This window comes from Rutidosis leptorrhynchoides, chromosome 7 (assembly GCF_046630445.1).
Source record: "Rutidosis leptorrhynchoides isolate AG116_Rl617_1_P2 chromosome 7, CSIRO_AGI_Rlap_v1, whole genome shotgun sequence".
Classification (NCBI taxonomy): domain Eukaryota; kingdom Viridiplantae; phylum Streptophyta; class Magnoliopsida; order Asterales; family Asteraceae; genus Rutidosis; species Rutidosis leptorrhynchoides.
In genome coordinates this window covers 60,856,055-60,878,695 of record NC_092339.1, presented here as the reverse complement: position 1 = coordinate 60,878,695, position 22,641 = coordinate 60,856,055, and the positions used below count along the sequence as shown (strand labels likewise).

General features: G+C 33.4%; 2 protein-coding genes and 1 long non-coding RNA gene across 3 annotated transcripts; 2 read left to right on the top strand and 1 right to left on the bottom strand.

Moving 5' to 3' along the window:
- Window positions 1–3,841: 3,841 nt before the first annotated feature.
- LOC139859285 (uncharacterized) lies at window positions 3,842–6,701 on the top strand. Its single transcript, XM_071848081.1, has 5 exons — window positions 3,842–4,088; window positions 5,196–5,261; window positions 5,346–5,402; window positions 5,745–5,822; window positions 6,577–6,701. The coding sequence occupies exons 1-5, from the start codon at window positions 3,842–3,844 to the stop codon at window positions 6,699–6,701; spliced, it is 573 nt and encodes a 190-aa protein (XP_071704182.1).
- A 7,564-nt stretch (window positions 6,702–14,265) lies between these two features.
- On the bottom strand, window positions 14,266–18,220 carry LOC139857589 (uncharacterized). Its single transcript, XR_011762604.1, has 7 exons — window positions 17,773–18,220; window positions 17,532–17,621; window positions 16,615–17,146; window positions 16,348–16,448; window positions 15,302–15,421; window positions 14,855–14,991; window positions 14,266–14,775 (listed from the first exon to the last, which is right to left on the bottom strand). It is a non-coding gene; the product is annotated as an uncharacterized lncRNA (long non-coding RNA).
- Window positions 18,221–18,265: 45 nt separating this feature from the next.
- On the top strand, window positions 18,266–22,157 carry LOC139858177 (desiccation-related protein PCC13-62-like). Its single transcript, XM_071847034.1, has 3 exons — window positions 18,266–18,564; window positions 20,221–20,446; window positions 21,608–22,157. The coding sequence occupies exons 1-3, from the start codon at window positions 18,281–18,283 to the stop codon at window positions 21,980–21,982; spliced, it is 885 nt and encodes a 294-aa protein (XP_071703135.1). The 5' UTR covers window positions 18,266–18,280; the 3' UTR covers window positions 21,983–22,157.
- The last annotated feature ends 484 nt before the right edge of the window (window positions 22,158–22,641 follow it).

The window sequence follows — 22,641 nt, the reverse complement described above, 5'->3', positions numbered from 1 at the left end:
ACACTATCATATACTTTCACATTTACTTAACCCCCTAATCACAACATACATACATTCTAGCCTTGATCTCATCTTTTCTAAAACAAGAATATTACCAATTAAACTTCATAACTTTAATCAAGTACATTTACTAGTTCATTTCTTAGCAATACATGCAACTTTTCCTTTAATCCTTTCATTATTTAAGAAATGTGCATACAATCCAATTTCATTACTAACACCCTTAAATTATCAAATAATCAATTTCTATAACCTTCAACAATAACCATAGTTCATACATGAACATCCTTCATCACAATTTCTAGCTAGAACACATAAACTTCTCATTGAGACATTTTAACAAACACTTGGTGTGCATGACTAGAAATCTAACTAGAACATCATCAATCTCACCATAATCATGCCATAAATCTATAATGCAAGTTCATACATGTAATTACTTCCAAAATCATCAACAATTCCATTCTAATTTATTCAAATGTGCACAATTTAACAAATAGCAACTTTCTTAAGCATAATCTCATCATTAACACACAATACAAGCAATACCTAGACACAAAATCCATACCTTGTCTTTTAGAGTTTAAGAACCCTAATTGTGCACCAAAAGAGTGAAATTGGAAGATTAAAGCTTGCTAGAGTGATTAAGGTGTGTTAGATTTCACTAAATTCAAGCTTGCATGAGTTTAATTTCATCAATTGGTGATCTCCTTCTTCTTCCTCCTCCAAGTCGACACACACATATACAACCAGGAGGTTTCTTTATTTTTTTGTGAATAAATTCAATTTCCAGCATTTCTAATTTCTTTTATTTAATATAACTTTGGTCTATTAGCAATTTCAACCCTCCCCATCACATCTATAGTTAGGGAAGTCCTTAATTCTAACTTTGCACCATTAGTCCTTCTTAACTTAACCAATAAACTTAACTTTTATCCATTTAACATAAAACAACCTTTACCATATAATTTCTTAGCAATTAAAATTTACATAAAATAATACCTTAAATATTTGGGATGTTACAACTCTCCCCCTCTTGGATCGTTCGCGTCCTCGCGAACCACTCTTGATGCAATGACGGATAATACTTCATGAGCCATTCTTCGGGTTCCCATGTACATTCGGAACCTTTTCTAAATTGCCATAATACCTTCAACAATGTAACCGACTTATTTCTCAAGCGCTTAACCTTTTGCTCCAATATCTTTATTGGCTTCTCCGCATATCTTAACTTATTATCAACCTCAATTTCATTCAAAGGAACATAAGTTGATTCATCCGCCAAACACTTTCTCAATTGTGACACGTGAAACGTGTCGTGAATATTACTCAATTCATCGGGTAAAGCCAAACGGTAGGCTACCTTCCCAACTTTCGCCACTATCTCAAATGGTCCCACGAACCTTGGACCCAATTTTCCCCTCTTTCTAAAACGAATGATGCCTTTCCATGGAGAAACTTTTAACATCACTTTATCACCTACTTGAAATTCTATCGATTTTCTCCTTTTATCAACATAAGACTTTTGTCGATCTTGCGCCGCCTTCATTCTTTCACGAATTTGGTCAATCATCTCGGTGGTTTGTTGTACTATTTCCGTGCTTCCTAATTCCCGTTGACCTACTTCGCCCCAACATATCGGGGTTCTACACCTCCTTCCATACAACATCTCATAAGGCGCCATTCCGATTGTAGAATGATAACTATTGTTGTACGAAAATTCAACTAAAGGTAAGTGAGTATCCCAACTACCACCAAAATCGATGACGCATGCTCTTAACATATCCTCGAGAGTTTGTATAGTCCGTTCACTTTGACCATCCGTTTGTGGGTGAAACGCGGTACTTATATGTAACTTAGTACCCATTTCCTCTTGAAACTTTCTCCAATATCGAGATGTAAATCGAGTGTCTCGATCCGAAACTATGGAAACCGGTACTCCATGCCTTGCAACAACTTCCTTCATATACAACTTAGACATTGCTTCCGATGAAGAAGCTTCTCTTATTGCCAAAAATAATGCACTCTTAGTCAATCTATCAACAATAACCCAAATTGCATCGTGTTGTCTAGGGGTCTTAGGCAACTTAGTCACTAAATCCATTGTAATATGCTCCCATTTCCAAACCGGTACCTCTAAAGGTTGCATCTTACCGTAAGGCATTTGATGATCGGCTTTCACTTGAAGACAAGTAAGACACTTGTGTACATACTTAACTATATCCCTCTTCATTCCCGGCCACCAATAGTCTTTCCTTAAATCTCTATACATTTTCGTAGCACCGGGGTGAATCGAATACTTAGACTTGTGAGCTAAGTCTAGGAGCTCACTTCTAACGCCACTTTGCAAAGGTACCCAAATCCTCCCATATCTAAGCCTTAAACCACGGGAATCTACCACAAAATTATCAACTTGCCCCTTAATCCTTTCTTTTCTCACGTTTTCGGGCGATAACGCTTCACCTTGTGCAACATGAATATCATCAAATATTCGAGGCGATATTACCATAGCCAAACTTGTTATCTTAATCGGTTGATGACTCGACTTCCTACTAAGAGCATCCGCCACCACATTCGCTTTTCCGGGATGATATAAAATCTCACAATCATAATCTTTCACCAAATCGAGACCTCTCCTTTGCCTATCATTCAAATCCCTTTGATCAAACAAATACTTTAAGTTCTTATGATCGGTATAAATGGAAAACTTAACACCATAAAGATAATGACGCCAAATCTTTAAAGCAAAAACTACGGCCGTCAATTCTAAATCATGCGTAGGGTAACGTTTCTCGTGTTCCTTCAATTGCCGGGAAGCATAAGCTATGACCTTTCCATTTTGCATCAATACACACCCTAAGCCTTTCTTAGAAGCATCACAATAAACCGTCATGTTCTCATTCCCTTCCGGTAAAACCAATATGGGAGCTTGAACAAGCTTCTCCTTAAGGAGTTGAAACGCTTGTTCTTGCTTTTCTTCCCATCTCCATGGCACACTTTTACGAGTCAACTTGGTGAGTGGGGTGGCTATTCTAGAGAAATCTTGTATAAACCGTCGATAATACCCCGCTAAACCTAGAAAACTCCTAAAGATGTGCAAGAGAAATTTGGACGGGTTGTTGTGGAATCATATTTGCTATGATGAGTTGATTGAAATTTTAGAACATTAGGTAATCTCCTACACATGGATGAAAAACCACAACAACAAAATAAGCTAGCGAATGAACAATGGGGACCAGTTTTTATAGTTGACATCGACCTTTTGATTCGTGTTTACAAGACATGAACGCGAAAGCCTTTTTTTTACTGCTTGTTAGCTTTGATTATTTGGCTTAATCATTAGTATGGACTGGAAGAGTGTTATATGTATCTCTTCCTTTTTCCTGTCAGTTGCTGCAGATTGTGACTTCACTTTCGCTTAATTCTTTGTTTATGAATTGTTTAAGGGTAAAGTATTAATACTCTTAGTTACACCTATTCTTAATACGTGATAAAAGCAGCGAGATATATACAATACTACCTTTTTACTGTATTTTAACAATAAACACTTATGAGTCTCGATCGTTTAGCTCAATAGATGTTTTTTTTTTTTTGTTGCATCTCCCGTTTCGACTATGCGCATCGATAATAATCACGCCCCCGTCGCTGTTCGGGAGAAAACCTTGAAACCGATCCAAGGGCACGGTCAATTGAAATCCCCATCCCCTTTACCTCCAAACGATGGGTGGATACCTCATGTCAGTTATGAAATTGTGTTTTTAATATGTAACCAACGGTGGTTGCACTCCAGACTTTAGGGGAAGCCAGACCAACCGCTTGACCACATCATAATTTCGAGTCTATGGTTCTATCATCATCTTCCACTTCATCTTTTTCTTCAATTTATGGATTTTTAGAAAGAACCCACAGTTTAAATTCAATTTCAAAAAATGGGTTTAGTTTATTTTCCCCATTTTCTTCCCAAAATTTTAGGAAATCAGTGGTTATGTCTGTCAAGAAAAATAATATTTCCGACAAAAAGAAACAATACAGACATAGTTTTATAGCTAAACCTGATGAAACCACTGGTATATTCCCTGAATCAGTGGAATTTTTCTTGGTATACAGATGAGTACTTGTTATTATACGGAGTATCTGTTTGTTAGGTGGGTTATTCACTTATTCTTATATTGCTAAAAATTTATGGCAAAGTTTTAATTTAGATTATGTTTGGTAGACTGAATGTTGAAATGTTTTTTTTTTTTTTTTTTTTTTCATTTTATGTTTATAAGTTTTTCAATGTTAAAAATGATCATCCGATCAATGCAATTTGATATGCTTATCTGATATGTATTAAGTGAAGTAAGGGTGTGTTTGTTTACTTCTTAACTGAATGGTTCAGCGCATTCAGCATTTAGCGCGTTTGTTTATGACCTCTGAATGACATATGATGCCGAATGATTCAGCATTCAGTGCTAAACCATTCAGACCATTAAGCAGCTAAATTTTATGTCATATTCTCCTCAAATCACATTCAAAATACTTAAATAAACAAGTATGTTGAATTTTTTATTCATGTAACACGATAATAATGTAATTTCACTCGGTTGATATCATCTATTCAAATGATTATCAAACAGCTTATTTATATTTAGAACCAAATTTATTCAGAGACTTTGAATCATTCAGATTATGAACCATTCAACGATAAACCATTCAGCTTTATCAAACGTAGCCTAAGATTTCTTAATCAAAATAGGGAATTTAACACCAAAGGTCCAATGACCTAGCGGTATCGATGTGCCTCTCTGACCTTGAGGTCATAGGTTCAAGTCCTAGGATGGACATGTATATATTCGTGTAAAAAATTGTGTTGGAAGTGTGCGTTTGTCTTAAAAAAAAAAAAATTAGGGAATTGAACAAGCAATAAACTATTAAGCTTGATAAGTGGTTTTAGTATGCAATCACATCCTTTTTATTTTAAACTTTTTAAAATTAGACATATTGAAGATTCATATTTTACATCAAAGATGATAACTTTTGTTGCTTTAAGAAAAAAATATTGGGTGTTTTAACTATCAGCTTTGTATGTTGGGGTAAAAATGGTTATATTTTTAGGTTTCTTATTAGTCAGTATCAAAATCAAAATAATGTCTGAGGCCTAATAAAGTTTCATTCCTTTTGGTTCAAAGTATTTCTAGTAACATGTAGTTGATTTGTATATCATAAAGTAGTTCAAGAAGACGGTAAACGTCTTCCGGAATTTGCAGATGCTGAAGAACGTAAGTCACAAAATCACTCGACTTTATATATGGACTTGTTTAATTCTTATGAAGGAACTAACTGTAATTTTTCTTTACTTGTAGAGGAACTTTATGAAGCTCTTAATCTTATGCTTGAAAGTGACTTGGATGCCGAACAAAGTACGCTCCTTTCTGTTCCCTTCTTTGTAATCGTAAATACTAGTACTAATACTAAGTATTATTATAATCTCTCAGTTTAATTTTAATTCTGACTTATAATATAAAAATCATATTTTCCAGAATTATGATTTGTTTATGTTTTCTGTTACTTGTTATACAATTTGTGACGGTTACCAGTGTTCCATCAAAGATCAAAGATGTGCGTATAAGTTTTATAATTTCGACATTAAAGTTATATCACAACTAAATTTTTGGCAATCCTTTTTCCATTAAACTCAATAAACTTTTAACTAATGCTAGAAGTGACAATTGTGTCTTAATTTCTTGTGCTATTCAATGCAGATCGTCACTACGAAGTAGTCTATCTAATACATGAGAACTTTGAAGAAGAAGTTGAGATAATAAATCTTAAAATTCAAGGTAATCCTTCGTTAAATTGCTAGTCATTTTATTATTTAGCTACTCATTTATGAAAGCTGTAAAAAACACTCTTTTATGCATGGGTTAAAGCTACGTATAAGCCATATACTATTACTTATGTCCCAGTGTAGGCTATATACCCCAAATAATCTCACTGTAGGTTATAAACTTTCAAAAAGTGTATTAATATAAACGACTAAACTTTTTACCTTGGAACAAAAACACGTGATGCCGTGTCATCCTACTTGGAGATGAGTTGTCATTCCACATTGCATTATGGTTGGTATTTAAAACCCCTACATTGGGACAAAAGAGAAACTATATAGCGTACATTGGGACAAAAGAGAAATTATATAGCCTCAATTATATCCGTTTCATGTCATCTTTAACAGAAAAGAAATAATGCCAGGTAATTAAATTACCGGTACAACCGGTAGCAGGTAACGTTTTGTTGACATGAATACGCTTTTTGAAAGTTTATAACCTATAGTGAAATCATTTGGGGTATATAGCCTACAATGGGACAAAAGTGAAAGTATATAGCCTATTTGTAGCTTTAACCCTTTTTACATCAACATAATTTGGAATATCATTTTCCCTCAAAAATGTTACGTGACTTAATTTCTGCATTTAAAAAAAAGTTAAATCTAGATGTTACGTATTATATCGAAATTTTCTCCATCTTTGAATTTGTATCATAACACCATTGCATGTTTGCTTGTTAAAGTCCTTTGTGGTTTTGTGCTTAGTTCAGAATACCTAGAAGTAACAAAAGGAGGTTTGGGTAATGGGTCAAAATCTGTATTTGCGTCAAAACGGGTTGGCTTGACCTGCCCATACATTTTGGTCCGTGTAACCGTGTTCATAACAGTTTTGTAAAAAAATCAATCAACTAATTATGTGTACAATGTTATAATTTAATAAAAGAACTACAAAATACAATTATACTTATTTATGAAATATTAGTAAAAGAGAGGATAAGTGTGTATTTCATATAATTCTATGAAATGGTACATTTTACAATGCTAATACATGAGGTATTTATACTACAAAATTGGCATCCATTTTATGACTTCTTGTACATGTATATATTATTATAAAGCCATCCATTTATGACTTCTTGTACATATACATATATATACATATATGTATATATTATTATAACACTCCCCCTTGGATGTCAATTTTTGTTTTGTTGGAGATAAACTACAATTTACTGCCTCGTTAAAAACCTTGGCCAAAGAAAAACCCAGTGGGATAAAAACTTTAGCTAAGGGAAAAAGAGTGCAGCATATAGTTGACTCCCCCTCAAGTAGACATTGCTGAGCTGTTACATCTTTTGAACATGCCTCATGCCAATATTATGAACATGCGTTCTGAAAATAGCAGTTGAAGATGCTTTGGTGAAAAGATGAGCAGAGTTCTTGCTGGATTGAACATATCTCATTTCAATCTGGTTGTCCTTGATGATATTTTGAGTGTATGAGAAGAATCTAGGGGGTATGTGTTTTGTTCAGTCACTTTTGATATATCCTTCTTTCATCTGTGCTATGCGAGCTGGATTATCTTCATAGATAGTTGTTGAACTTTTATCGCGTTCTAGTCCACAAGAATCAATAATGAGTTGTGTCATTGATCTTAACCAAAAACATTCCCGAGTGGCTTCATGTAATGCAATCACTTCGGCATAATTTGATGATGTTGCAACAAGTGTTTGTTTTTTAGAACGCCATGATTTTGTGGTACCTCCATTTAGGAATACATATCGAGTTTGAGATTTATCTTTATGAGGATTTGATGAATGACCTGCATATACATAATCAACCAAATCTTGTTTTGAAGCGTTAGAATAAAATAATTTTAAATCGGTAGTTCCCTGAAGGTATCAAAATATGTGTTTGATCTCATTCCAATGTCTTTTGGTAGGGGCTGAGTTGAACGTTGTCAACAAATTAACTGCAAAGAAATGTCAGGCCTTGTACAATTTGTAAAATACATAATAACCCCAATTGCACTAAGATATGGAACTTTTGATCCGTAAAGATCTTCATGATCTTCACGGGGATGAAATGGATCGGTGTCAATATTGAGTGATATATCAACCAATGGTTTTGTCTTTAAAAATGTTTTAAAAGCTTTTGATGTGCAAGTAAACCATTAGGCATATGTTCAATCTGTAAACCAAGGCAATACTAGGTTTTTCCGATATCTTTCATTTGCATCCCATACGTTTCACATCTTTAAAAGTGATAACGATTAATCTGAAAACTTTTCTTTTATTGAGCGATTCTAATTCAGCTCATATTGCTCCTTTCCATTGAGCTCAATCATGTCTGTTTTGATATTCAATGACAGATTTTGGTTCCAGCTCATATCTTTATTCATGATGTCATTATATGAAAAAAAAAAAAATCTCATCAATATTTGTCATTCCATTTCGGTTCCATATGATTGCATAATTTATTGCAATTTATGTATTTACATTTATCAATATCCTCTGCAGAAGGAATATTGATTTGTGGTTCTTCTTGAACACTTTCTTTTACCTCATTATCAGCTGATTTTTCTTTTCGAGGATTTTTATCTTTGGAACCAATTGGTCTTCCACGTTTCAGGCGTGGTAAAGACTCATGAGTGACATTTCCAGCTTTTAGAATTTCAATTCTAGCTGAAGCATTTACTGCTGGTATATATGATTTAGTCACTTCTTTTTGTATCTGTAAATGCATCAGGTAATTTATTTGCAAGTTCTTGCATATGCATTATTTTTTTTTTAAAACTTTCTTTTCGCATTCTTTTGTGTGATGATCAAGATACATTAATTTATGCTCACACCATGAAACATCATTTTCTTTATTTTTCATTTCTCCCCCTAATCTAGGGAACAATGATAATCAGCAAAACGTGCTGTAAAAACATCACCCGTTATAGGTTCAATATATCTTATAATTTAAGATATTTCATATTTAATATATATATATATATATATCCCCATCCTCCTTTGAGGGCACATTTTAGTGCGTTGTGGTTGTGCAACTAGAACATACACTGCACAATCAAATGTTCTAATGGTGGGAAATATTTGGCTCTCGGCCAAAATCAAGTTGTAGGGGAGAATATTTATGAGTTGCACTTTGTCTAATGTGAAATAATATCGCAGCATGTAAATTTGCATGTCTCCATATATATCACCTTGAATTTTTTCAAGAAACATTGGTGATTCTTTCTCAATGTGTTTTTTATTAATCACCATATGTGCTTTTCATTAATCACCATATGTGCTTTTAATCATATGTGCTTTTTCATTAATCACCATATGTGCTTTTCATTAATCACCATATGTGCTTTTAATCATATGTGCTTTTTCATTAATCACCATATGTGCTTTTCATTAATCACCATATGTGCTTTTAATCATATGTGCTTTTTCATTAATCACCATATGTGCTTTTCATTAATCACCATATGTGCTTTTTCATTAATCACCATATGTGTTATGGTCTAAAACCATTTATTTATGAGTGATACATAACAAGCTAGACATCTTAGAAAATTCAAACCATTCAAGTCTCAAGGTAGCTCAGGGTTTATGTAATCAAGATTTTTCAACAAATTCACTCTCGTTTTCTTTTCTGTTGGGACTTATTTGTAGAGCTAAATAAGATGTTTATGTATTCAAGAAATAGTTACGCACAAGGAATTCAAATGATTCCAAACTTTAATTGCGCTCACAATTTGAGCATCATCTTCCCTTTCATTAACTTTGGGAGCGGTTCAACCAAGAACATCGCAAGGTTCAACGTGGTCAGCTAAAAGAATATCTTTTACTGCCAACGCTTAAAGTTCACACAAGTGAACTTTTCAGGTCTTTCGGCATGAGTACGAACCGCATCATGTTCCCCTTCAGCAACTTGGGGAGCGGATTCACACAAGAACCTCGCAAGGTTCAACATGGTCAGACAAAAGAGCATCTTTTGCCGCCATTATTTAAAGATCACACCAGTGAACTTTCCAAATTCCTCAACATGAGAACAAACCGCATTAGGAAGCGGTGCAACAATCTGAACACATCAAATATGTTAGCACCAAATCAGCAATATGAAAACAACAAATTTTTTTTTTTTTTTTTTTTTTTTTCAAAAACAACTTCATTATCTGTCCAAATAACTGTCTATAGAGCTGTCCAAAATAGTCTAGAAAACAGTTAGAAACTGTCATAGTTAGGCTGTTTAAACTTAGTCTAGAACGCTGTTTAGATCAGTCCGCAAAGCTGTCCGAAAAACTGTCCAGAATAGTCCACAAAGCTGTCTGAAAAGCTGTCCAAATTTATTCTAAACGCAACTGATTAATTGCAATAGAAGACACTAAGAAGTCCTTATTTAATCAACAATTTAGAATCAATTTAATACATCAAATACCATCATATCTCAACAAGTATCTTCATAAACAAAACAACTTATATACTTAGCAAGACAGCTTACAAATTAAGCAAATAACTTTAAAATTCAACAAATTGCTTTTAAATTCATCAAACGGCTTTATATATCAGCACACTGATTCAGAAAATTAGTTAACATTTTTATGTAAAGTGGTTATGTCTATAATAATTCGTTTGTAACACAAAAATTAACAGGAGATATACAATCCAATTCTAGTTATAAATTTGTGTCTAACACATCAATTTAGCAATAGAATAAGTATCAACGTTTAATAGCACAGTTTAATTCACAACAAAATCAAACTGAACACAACAATGATGTGCAACGAATGACCTATAAGCAGTATATATATTTATTATATATAGCAAGTAACTTATCTATAAACATAGATATAGATTTAGCAATAATATCACAAGCTATAAAGCAACCAAATTAAGAGTCAGTAGCAAACAATTTGATTTAAACTCCGCTCTATCAATGTACATTAACAAGATTTGATAGCATACTAACATGTTATAATTCTTAACAAAGTAACATGAAGCAGAATAATCATACAAGTAAATACGAAGTATATAATAACATATTTATATTTACATGGCTATTAATATTTTGCCCAGAATTCGTGTAAGGGCCATAATGGCTTTTAAAAGCCAATCCAAATCCTTGTATAACTATTATATATGGTAATAATATAATCCCTGCTTTTCCAAAAAGTTTAAGTCATAACAGCAGAGCTCATGTGGAATAATAGAAGCATCATATTTATTATAACATCAATATCAATAACACGGCACTTTAGATTAAAAAATTACAATTTAAACCAAGAGCTTAAAAATTATGTATGTATACATAGCCAGTATTAATACGACACAAGACAATAGTTAAATATAAATACTTCCTAAGCATTCTAAGAAGAGCATATAAATATAAGCCAACATGCGTCAGTATTATTCTAACAAGTTTTATAAGTAGCTCAAAGGAACAATAATTCTTAATGTATTTTAAGAGTATGTGATTTTACAACAAATAGTTTAGTCCAACCGAATCTTACTTGGTGCAAAAGAAAAGATTTATAGCAGAATAAAGAATAATCAACAAATCCTATATTCCGTAGCAGTTCAATGTAAAAAGTAGAAACATAAATAAAACGCACACAAATCCGATTCGATTATAAGCACATCAGTTTCGTGGAACAAGGGTCTGTTTAAGACTAAGACTGTAGGAAATATGTATACGAAACTGAAAATAATATAAACATATCACAACTTATACACAATTATCGGATTATAATATTCACATAAAACTAAATAATCAGATTAAGAACAGAAAGTTAGAACGATCTAACCGATTTGAAGGTTGAACTGGACTTGTGTTTGACACAATTCCCTTAAACAGATTATGCGTCTGTTCCCAGGGTACACCGGTCCGAAACAGCGTATTGTCGGACTTGAACACTTGTCTTGATTAGTGACTTGTACTTGCTTAGATAAACCTTGATTATACGGAGCACTTCGTGCTGATAACGTGTTATAATTTAATAAAAGAACTACAAAATACAATTATACTTATTTATGAAATATTAGTAAAAGAGAGGATAAGTGTGTATTTCATATAATTCTATGAAATGGTACATTTTACAATGCTAATACATGAGGTATTTATACTACAAAATTGGCATCCATTTTATGACTTCTTGTACATGTATATATTATTATAAAGCCATCCATTTATGACTTCTTGTACATATACATATATATACATATATGTATATATTATTATAACATACAAAACCTATATTGTTATTGTTATACTAATAATAGGATGCCTTCAAAGTAGACTTATTAGGACAGCGTATGCATTTTCTGTTTATTTTATATATAAGTTTTTGTCCTTTTGATCATAATTTTGGCTGCTTTTGACCCATTTAGCTTGACTAATCTCAGCTGTTCCTGTTTCAACTTATTCCCTATACTAACTAAATTGATCCATTTTGATGAACTTTGAGATCGAAGCAAAATGGATCAATGAGACCATGCTCGATAAAGATGAGAGAGTCATTCGTCACCTTGTTATGAAACATGACGAAGCTATCACAGAGGAATGTGTCCCTCCACCAGAGTTCCACACTCTTCGTGCTGACATGGACGATGACTGTGACGAGGACGATGATGATGATGATGATGATGATGATGATGATGATGATGACGATGATGAGGGTGAGATAGTGAGCAATGAGAATAGGGATAATCCGGGTGTCATTTATGTTGATGAGGTTGAGGATGAGGGTGATTACCAAAATGTAAATGATCGTAAACCGGCAAGATTAAAAATTGGAGGAAGGAGATAACTTGAAAAGGCTCAGAGTTTTGGTTGTTAATTTTGTTCATGTGTTGTAACATTACTATGATAAGAACCAACAATCTTAATTAGGTTTGAGACCTCTATGTTTTTATAGAAGATTTATGTATTCATTTCCTTAGTTAATTATACTAAATTTGTTGTGATTCTAATTATTTATTTAATATCATCTTAACACTATACTTTTAAGACCAATTTTAACCCTGCCTGTGACGTCACAGGTAGATTGTTCACTTTTTGGCCAAAAAGTGCAATCTGCCTGTGACGTGTCAGTGTCAGCCTTTGACACCAAAATAACCCTGACGCCCCTCCAATGTCAAATAGGTCCCACCAATTTTATGCAATTTAAATTTAATACATTATTTAATAAAAACTAAAATATTTTAAACATTAATAAACTTAAAAACATACATTCGGTTAAAAAAAAAATAAAAAACATACATAATACGGAAGGTCTTAAGCCCAAAAGAAATAATATAAGAATATGGGCTATGACCGTTGACCATCTAAAACCTAAAAATCTAAAATGTATACGGCTCAAACTTTTTCTTCTTCATCTTCAAGTTGCAACGGCCGTTTTTTCTTCTTCATCTACAAGTTGCAGGTCCCAATTTTTTTTTTTTTCAAGATACACTCAAAATTCCAAATCGATACAGAAGCAAAAAAGATTAATTAGAAGGAAATAAACCCAACCAATCGAAAGAAGCCACACTGCTCTGACGCTTTCGTATTTTTCCGTCGGTTTTCTAACTGACGCCCCAATTTCGTCAGCCCTGACGCCGTGTTAATGGCGTCAGAGGGCGTCAGCGAGTGCCAGCTGGTTTGACGGTTCCGGTTTAACGCTGCGTTAGAATTGGTCTAAGATTAGGTGTTCAACTGACACGGGCGTCATAGCCAAAATTGCCAAGTGTGCATAGGGCCTTCAAAAACTTTAAAATCCTACTCATACATAATAATGCATTCATTTATATTTTTTAAATTAATCATATCATGAAATTTTTTTATCATAAATTTAAGCACATTAACTTCTTTTCTATTGTTAAATCTTTAGTAATATAATAATCTTTTTATATATGTATGTTAAATTTAACGTTTATAAGGGTTTATTTTACTCGTGGTCTATCAAACTAGTGAGACGACCCTATCAACTGATTATAGCTATGTGTGTAATGTATCTATAATTATGATATTTCATCTACCATGATACCATTCTATCTAATCATCCGATTGGGTTTATTATGTTTATTTATTTCTTTATATATCATTATTATTAAGATTACGATACTATGAAATCAAAGATCTATTTATAGTTAGTGACATATATATAACTACTTTTATTGAATAAGGTATTCATTCACTTATTATTTAACTCCTACCAACATTTCTAGCAGCTACTTGTAAGCGTCATTGCTTATTAATATGTTTGCAATACACCAAAAACATCTAGATCCTAGTCAATCTCTTTGGTCAAAAGCCAATTTCCACGTGTCACATTCAGACTCGTCCAAGTGGCATCATGATCCAACAGTTTGAATACATGAATGCCTATATAAAGAACTAGTCTTTAAGAGCCCGTGCGTTGCACGGTGACTCTTAATAAAAGAAAGTGAAAATGAAAAAACATTAAGCCATGGCAATGTAATCGCGCTGCACAACAACTCTATAAATTTATTAGCAAAAAAGCTTACAAAAATTGATCCTATGCATACAAAAATTGCAATAACACCATGGCTTGGTAGATAATACGATCATAATAGCAGCCCAGCAACAATAAACTATAACTACTCGTTGACTTTTAAAAGTGAAAAAATGGTCTTTAGTGGAAAATTGCAGCTCCAAACTAACATAATTCAGGTTGCAGTCTTCTAGTCTTCATGACGCGCTGATAAAGCTTCATTCGACTTCCACCAGTAAGCATATAATTTAAAACAAAGTTGAAAAACCCATTATCGACTCCTATGAGAGAATGTCTAAAGCTACCTCAAGATCAAAACTATAAGGAAATCTCCTTTAAATAGTATAAAGAGAGAAATAGATTTGAAACACTTGATATGGAGTGTGAAGCTACAATTACCTCAAGATAGTATTTCCATTGTAACGCTAGTCGCGAATGAAGTCAACCCATACCACACGTACACCACACATGTACGACAACCCTGTAGCAAGTTTAACATGACGTTAGTGGATTAAATAACCCAACATATGCTACTACTAAATCAGCAAGTGCCACACAACCTTTAATGAAAATTGCATATATTTACTCAAAACACCAAGCACACCATGTAGAAATCAAACTCGATCAGTGCTTCTCACAAGTTCGATCATCTTTCCCGTAACAAATGTGCATTTTCCACCTCCTTTAACCAAGCCATCTTGTCAAAATAGCACAAATCACAATATATTCAAAATAATGGTGTGGATGAAATAAACATAATATGGTTTTGTTTTTTTGTTTTTTTGTTTTACACAAAATACATAGATTAAGGCTACTAATGCCGACATAAGCAAAACACAAAACACTTGTCCAACAGTAGCAAAGTTATATGTAAGCGCATCAACAAAAGTTTTATAACTGCATATAGAGGTACTGTGAAAAAAATTAATAACAATAATAATAATCAGGCCAACACAAATCAAACAGCTTTAAATGAGTAAAACTATAATTAGAATGAATATAATTACCTCAAATGATTTTATAGATCGTTCAAAATCAAGCATACTTAGAGCAAACTTCACAGCTCTGAGAAACAATGTGCTCCAGATCCTTTGAAAAATCCTCAAGTAGAGAGATACATTGATCATCTATGAATATTTTGAGATGTTAGACTGATTGACTTTTTCAGAATTCAAATATTGCCATCAACTTCAAAAAACACTAAATAACTTGTGTAGTCCTGAATATAGTTAAGAGATGGTAAATTCAACTTATTCCCTCATGATGGATCTATAAGGTTAGGTTTTATCTCTAACAGGGGCAAACTCTTAAGAACCAACAAATGTAGTTATAAAAGAAACTGCGTCAAATGGGTTGAGTAGATAGTAGCCCAGCATTAGATATTAGATATTAAGCTTATAAAACCTCCTAAACCATTTTAATCTAAGTAGTAGATTATTATAAAACTTCTCAACAAAACGTATCGAGATTAACTAACCGAACCTGTACTAATAAGAAGTACATGCTTTGACCCAAAGCTATTACTAATCCACCCATCTTCCTAGTTTATCATAAGCCTAACGATTAACAAATTATATAAAACATGAAATAATATAAAGCCACAAATGACTGAGATTTGTGTACCTAAATTTGCATTGGTTTTCTCGATGTTTTCAGAAGATTGAGGCACCTTGTTATGTTGACCAAATTTTCAACAAATTAACCTTAAATATTATTATGTGCTATTACCTTTAAGTTTAATCAAAAGGATTTTGTATAATATAATCATCGTGGTCGGCAGTATCACATGTTAATTGTTCACCGAAAGTTGCAGATCAATCAACATTAAGCTTGTGAACTTTACAAATAATCTATTTACGGATTAACTTAATGATAGAGCCACTCCGACCAGACTGCTACAGCTACTTTGGTGGCCCTTTTCTAGTTTTTTCAAAATGTAACTTCATTTGTAAAAACTACATAAATAAACTGAAAGGTATGACAGCTTGTCAAAGAACAATTAAAGCAAAATAACATAAATATTACTTGTACTTTAGCTTATGAACATACAGACCTATGTTTTTTGCGGTTTCTTCAAGTTTAGACAATAACTCATTAGCAGGACACCTGGTTGCAGAACTTGTTCCTATATTTACATAGCCCTGTAGTATGAAACTGTTTAATACGCACATATTAGCTTCCAACATTTTGTTATTAAATTATATATATGAACAAAAACTAAGAAACTATTTATATGGTGTGTAAATGGAGAAATTCAAAACCGAAAAATAACATGGAATCAAGAATCAAAGATTAACAAAATATTTAAAATCAAATGTACCGCTTATTGATTTCGATTTTCGATTTCACATTCTTCGTAATCAATAGACTCGTGTAATCCCATGATTTGAATACATTGATTATTACTCATTATCGATTGATAATTTGAATGGATACGAATTAGGTAGCTTCATTTTGAATGGATAAACGCCTACATAGTAACAACTGGTAAAAAGATTAAGCTGCTACACAAACAACATAATAAAATAAGCTTGATTACTTTACACACAAATTAGGTAGCTTCACATCAATCAATAAAACTAACAAATAAATTTGATTAAGCTTATACACAAAAATAATAAAAGAAGCTTGATAACTTTACATACAACTTTAAGTTGTTTCTATATTAAAAATTTGAAAATCCATGACACGACGTTTAGTCCCAATACTGTATCCAAAAACCTTTTAGTGCTAATAGCAAGTGATAACAAACTAATAATGGTGGACGCACATCTAAAACATCAAAAAAAGCGTATAACGATGTTGCTGAAAACATTATCTAACTGAGCTAACTGGAGCCACCTGGATGCCATCTGCAATTCAATAAAATTGAGTTATGAAAATTTGCATAGATATCATAAGCAAGCATAAGTGCAAAATTACAATTTAGTTTTAGTATCTTATTTCCTTTGACCCACAAAGCTGTCATGTATGATATCAAGATTTATGCCATTGAAACATCAGATAAAAACAACAAACTAATGATATTAAGAAGCTCAAAACCCTAATCAGTTCTACAACAAAAAACAGCATTAATAAGTAGTAATCAAAAGGATGGTCAATTTGACGATATGATAAATGGATTTGAAACATGTAGCTTTAGAGAATCAAGATAATTTTCCAAAGATTTTGTACCATTAGATGGTTCCCAGCAAACAAAAGTAAAGGAAACCAAAATTGATGAACTCATATACAAACCTTGAAAATTTTCATTAGCATTACTGCAAACACTTTGTGAGCATTCAAGAATTTCGAACTTTTGTTCAACAGTACCATGATATAATCGATCTGTCAACAAAAAGGGAAATTAGCATAAACAACCATATATTACGATTCATCGCTAACTAACTGATAAAATCAATTCCAAGGTTTAATCAAAATCGTCCAGATATATATCAAGTCTCAATTAACACCTAATTACTGAATACAACTTCATTACCTAAGAAAATCGTCTTCATCTTCTTCCGCAAACCGATTGACTGATCGGAGAAGTTTCTGATTAACTGACCGGAGAAGCTTCCGGCGAGTTCAAAAAATAGGCTATATTATATAAAATTTATACCGTTCTGTAGAGAAAATCGTTATGGATAAATTGGTGGTACAGGCTTCCTCTATTACGACCGATTGAGGCCATAATCTCCGGTTTAAGGGTTGTGGGTGTTAGTTTTCTGAGGAGGATAAGTGATCGACGGTTGTTTTTGTTTTAGGTTGAAAACTGGTTTTCTGTAAATGGTTTGGTTTAATTTTAAGAATGATTGGGACACGTGTCATTTTGTGGTAATTAGCAAAATTAATCCGGATTAATACGGAGATTACAATTGTACGTTATAGGATAGGGTAACTAACAGCTTGACACCTCGGATTTGTATGTCACGCTTTATGTGAGTTAGAGATAAAAATGCAAGCAACATACAGAACTCAAACCATAATCCTTCACATTTGCCACCATGATCGTTACTATATTTTTCATTATTTTGTTCATATCAACAACCGTGAATTCGACTTTTAACTTACTTAAATATGATAAGGATCTTTTAGAGTTCCCTTTGAATCTAGAGTACTTTGAAGCCGAATACTTTTTGTACGGATCTTTGGGTAAGGGTTTGGATAGCATACAACCTGATCTAGCCGATGGCGGCCCACCACCTATTGGTGCAAAACAAGCCAAGCTTAGTCCTATTATTAGAGACATCATCGTTCAATTTGGTTATCAAGAAATCGGGCACTTAAGGTTTGTTCACATACATATACACCCTCTAATCTAATTGAGGATTTGTTTAATGTGGTCGTGCACTCGATTTGAATGTCAAGAAACATTTATGTTGTTCTTGATTTCCACCTATTGATTCAATATTAAATGGAGGCCATTATTAGTTCTAGACGAAAATAAAAATTTTCCCTTTATACACGTAAATTTTTTTAATACAGACAAAAAAAATAATACTAGAATTTATTAATAAGAAAAAATGTTTTAAAACTGGCGTACCAAAATGTTTTGTTTTCAAATATATATATTCAAATTTTCGGCTCCTTCTAAATTTGTGGGTTCTGGATGGTTGCTCATCTTGCCTCTGCCCGAAGACGCATCTGGTTAAATGTTTAATCATTCAATATTAAGTTTTAATTGCGCTGGTAGACAACATCATTTTGGTAGACAACGGGTATAGGATAGAACATCATTTTGGTAGACAACAGGTATAGGGTAGTCGACTACAACTTTTTGCTTGTAGTCGACCAAACATTAAGAGAGAGTTAATTGGTTGACCACCTCAATATGATGGTCGACTACATAGTCTACCAAACATCAAAGAAGAGTTGGTCGACTACTTTAATATGATGGTCGACTATGTAGTCGAGCATGTAATATGATGGTCTACCGTTTACATGGTCGATTATAATATTTTAATACATTATTTTGGATCGGATTTTGAGATAAGATTTTTTTATTTTAAATAAGATTTCTTGACTTTTCAGATAGGGTTTCAACCCTGTAAATTAACTCCTCCGTTTTTTAATTCACACACACCTTTACTTCTAATCTTATCTTCATTATATCTAATATGTCTAGTACATCTTCTGTAAATGAATTCTTGATTTCTGTAAACATGTGCGAACACATTATTAATCATGAACTTAACCTGTTCTACATGATAAGGTTCATTTGTATGGATATGGAAAATGAATATGCCTAAAGTCTTAGGAAAGGTTAAGATCAGTAATACCGAAACTACATAAACTACTGGCTACCTATTGAATAATGCTGCATGAAAAATTAGGAAAATCAACAAGTTTATTATACTACGCCACTTAACATCTATTTTATTCTAGCTATCGGGAACCCAACGTCAAGAAAATCTTATTTAAAATGAAAAAAATCTTATCTCAAAATCTAATTCAAAATAATTTATAAATTATTATAGTAGACCATCTAAATGGTAGACCACCATATGATTGTGTACGACTACATACTCAACCATCGTATTAAAGTGGTCGTCCAACTCTTCTTTGATATTTGGTAGACTATGTACTCGACCATCATATTGAAGTGACGATCAAATGTTTGGTTGACTACAGACAAAAAGCTATAATCTGTTATACGGTATATTTGAATATAGGTGTAACCCAACCAATTGTATAATGCGCGAGCCCATTACACAATTGGTTGGGCTACACGCCTACACCTGTATTCTAATATACCGTCTAACATAATCGACCTCTCCTAAAGGAGACAAGCCACTAACCGCTGTACCACATCACAACTTCAGTATTTTATACTTCTTGACGTGTGCTTTGTAGTATAATGTAAAAAATAGGACTCGTAATTTGTTCTTTTTGCTTTTAATTGATGTTGATTATTGGTATAACTAGCTAATTATAATTAATATAGGGCGATTAAGAAGACAATACATGGATTTCCTAGGCCGCTACTGAATCTAAGTACAGAAGCATTTGGAACACTTATGAATAATGCATTCGGGGCACCTTTATCTCCACCGTTTGATCCTTATGCCAACGACATCAATTATCTCATTTCTTGCTACGTCATCCCTTACGTCGGCCTTACTGGCTACGTTGGAGCAAACCCAAAGCTTCACAGTCCAGATTCTAGAAAGGTATTTGTATTGGCTTAACATTTCTAGAAATTAGACAATGCATTATTAGGCTACCATATATGAATACTTATAACATAAATATATCCAAAAGAGTAACAACGTATATTTTGGATTTCATTCTTTAAAATTTAATATGTTTCAATTGGTATTAAAACTATAGACGTGTTGATAACGACAACCTAGAATATTGTGTTTGTTGAATAATGAAAACTAGTTGGTGAAACATATTACTCCGTATCAATCAACTCAATTAAAATAAAACCCTAAATTCTAGTTAAACGCTAGCAGACTCGGGGCATAATAATAATAATCTATATTGTGATAACGACTACTTTTAAGCGTTGTCTTAAGGCTAGTCATTTAAACATTTGGATAATCATTAATCACAAGGTCTACATTGAACATGATCATCCATAGATATACTATATTAGTAGTTGGGGTCATCATGCCTTTAGAAGAGATCGCATGTTCAAACATCACGAACAGTATATATACCACAGGAAATGAGTTGGAAACAGTCATGGAACACCCCCACTATTTTATTTTATTTTATTTCGAATGACGGTTAGAAGTCACTGACCGAGTCCGAACGCGATGTCAGAACACACCAACTTGATCATTTTCTAGGACGAACATTAATGTCCTACCACACCTCATATTGAAACTCCCACCGCGAATCCATTTGGAAATTGCGTGTGGTAAAATTCCCCTTGGGTGCGGCTCGAACGCAAGAAGTTCGAGATCTCTAAGGCCCATGAAATGGGCGGGTATATTTTACAGCTCATGGGGTTGAACCCCCAACCTTCCTTATGGGAAGTCGGGTAACCGCCAATACACCAACACCTTGACGTTTGAACAACCCACTATATAAGTACTCCCTCAGTTGTTGTCCGGTATTCCATTTTGGTATGTTTCAAATTAATTGTTCATTTCAAAAAGAATAAGAAGATTAAATTATATTATGCCCTTAATGTATGTGGATAGAATTAAAAGATAAAGAAAAAGTTGGGGTAAAACTGGAAAGTAAACAGAAGTACAGGACTTTCATAACATTTCCTTAAACTCTGTGTTTATTGTCCGGGGACAATTAAATAGTGACGAACTTTAGCTTATTGTTCACAAAAGTCCATGCTCTAATAGTTTGAAAACAAATATGATCAGCTCGTAGCAGGCTTACTAGGAGTTGAATCAGGTCAAGATGCAGTGGTCAGAAGCCTTCTTTACGAACGTGCAAAAGAGAAAGTGGTCCCATACAACATAACCGTAGGCGAGTTTACAGATAAGATATCGCAATTACGAAATAAGTTAGGCAATTCAGGGTTAAAGGATGAAGGGCTGATTGTGCCAATCAAGCTTGGGGCTGAAATGAGTATAGAAGGAAATGTGTTAGCAGGGGATCAAGACTCGTTAGCTTATGGTCGAACACCACAAGAAATACTTAGAATTGTGTATGGAAGTGGAAACGAACGTGTTCCGGGTGGGTTTTACCCGAAGGGTGGTGATGGGGTGATCGCTCGGAGGTATTTAAAGCGTTGAACGTTGTAGTTTTGGAGTTTGGTAATTATCTATCTTTTCTATATTTGTAATAGAGTAAAGTAAGGTTTATTTCAATTTAAGTATGTTCAATCACTTGTGTGATCTTTACTAGACTTATTACTAGTAATGAATTGAAGGAATATCTGCTATAGAAAGTTAAATAAATAAAGTTTGATATAAATAGAGAAAATTGTTATATTGTTCAATCTATTTGGTTTACGCGAAATTACACTCATAGTCTTTACGTTTTGTTAATTACACCAATTATCTCTCACCTTCTATAACCAGCACGGCTCTAGTTAACGACAATAAGAGTAGCTCGTTAAATACTTACATTTGCAATCAGTAGATAAATTTGTATTTTCATATATACAGCATACCGGTTTCAAACTCAATTTAACTAGTTCGGGTCCGGCCCGCGCGATGCGGCGGGGACTTTCGGCCGGCGTATTCATATTTAACGCAGTTTTATTTACATAAGGGAAAACGGCTCATCTGTTATGCGCCGTTGTTGGTGTCGTCGTCTTTAGTGTTTTTTAAAATCTGTCCGCTTGGAACGTAGGTAGTTTCGTTTTGTTGAGAAAATTATTTCGAGCCTAACGGTGCTGGCGAAAAAATTTAACTCGCGGCGAGCAGGAAGATACGGGCTGTCGTTGTGT

Bases quoted from the DNA above. Each gene is read 5' to 3' on its own strand.
- LOC139859285 (XM_071848081.1), top strand. From the start codon at position 3,842: ATGGTTCTATCATCATCTTCCACTTCATCTTTTTCTTCAATTTATGGA. The intron at 5,262-5,345 runs GTAAGTCACAAA...CTTTACTTGTAG, and splicing joins ATTTGCAGATGCTGAAGAAC to AGGAACTTTATGAAGCTCTT. The intron at 5,823-6,576 runs GTAATCCTTCGT...TGCTTAGTTCAG, and splicing joins AATAAATCTTAAAATTCAAG to AATACCTAGAAGTAACAAAA.
- LOC139858177 (XM_071847034.1), top strand. From the start codon at position 18,281: ATGATCGTTACTATATTTTTCATTATTTTGTTCATATCAACAACCGTG. The intron at 18,565-20,220 runs GTTTGTTCACAT...TAATTAATATAG, and splicing joins CAAGAAATCGGGCACTTAAG to GGCGATTAAGAAGACAATAC. The intron at 20,447-21,607 runs GTATTTGTATTG...AAATATGATCAG, and splicing joins ACAGTCCAGATTCTAGAAAG to CTCGTAGCAGGCTTACTAGG.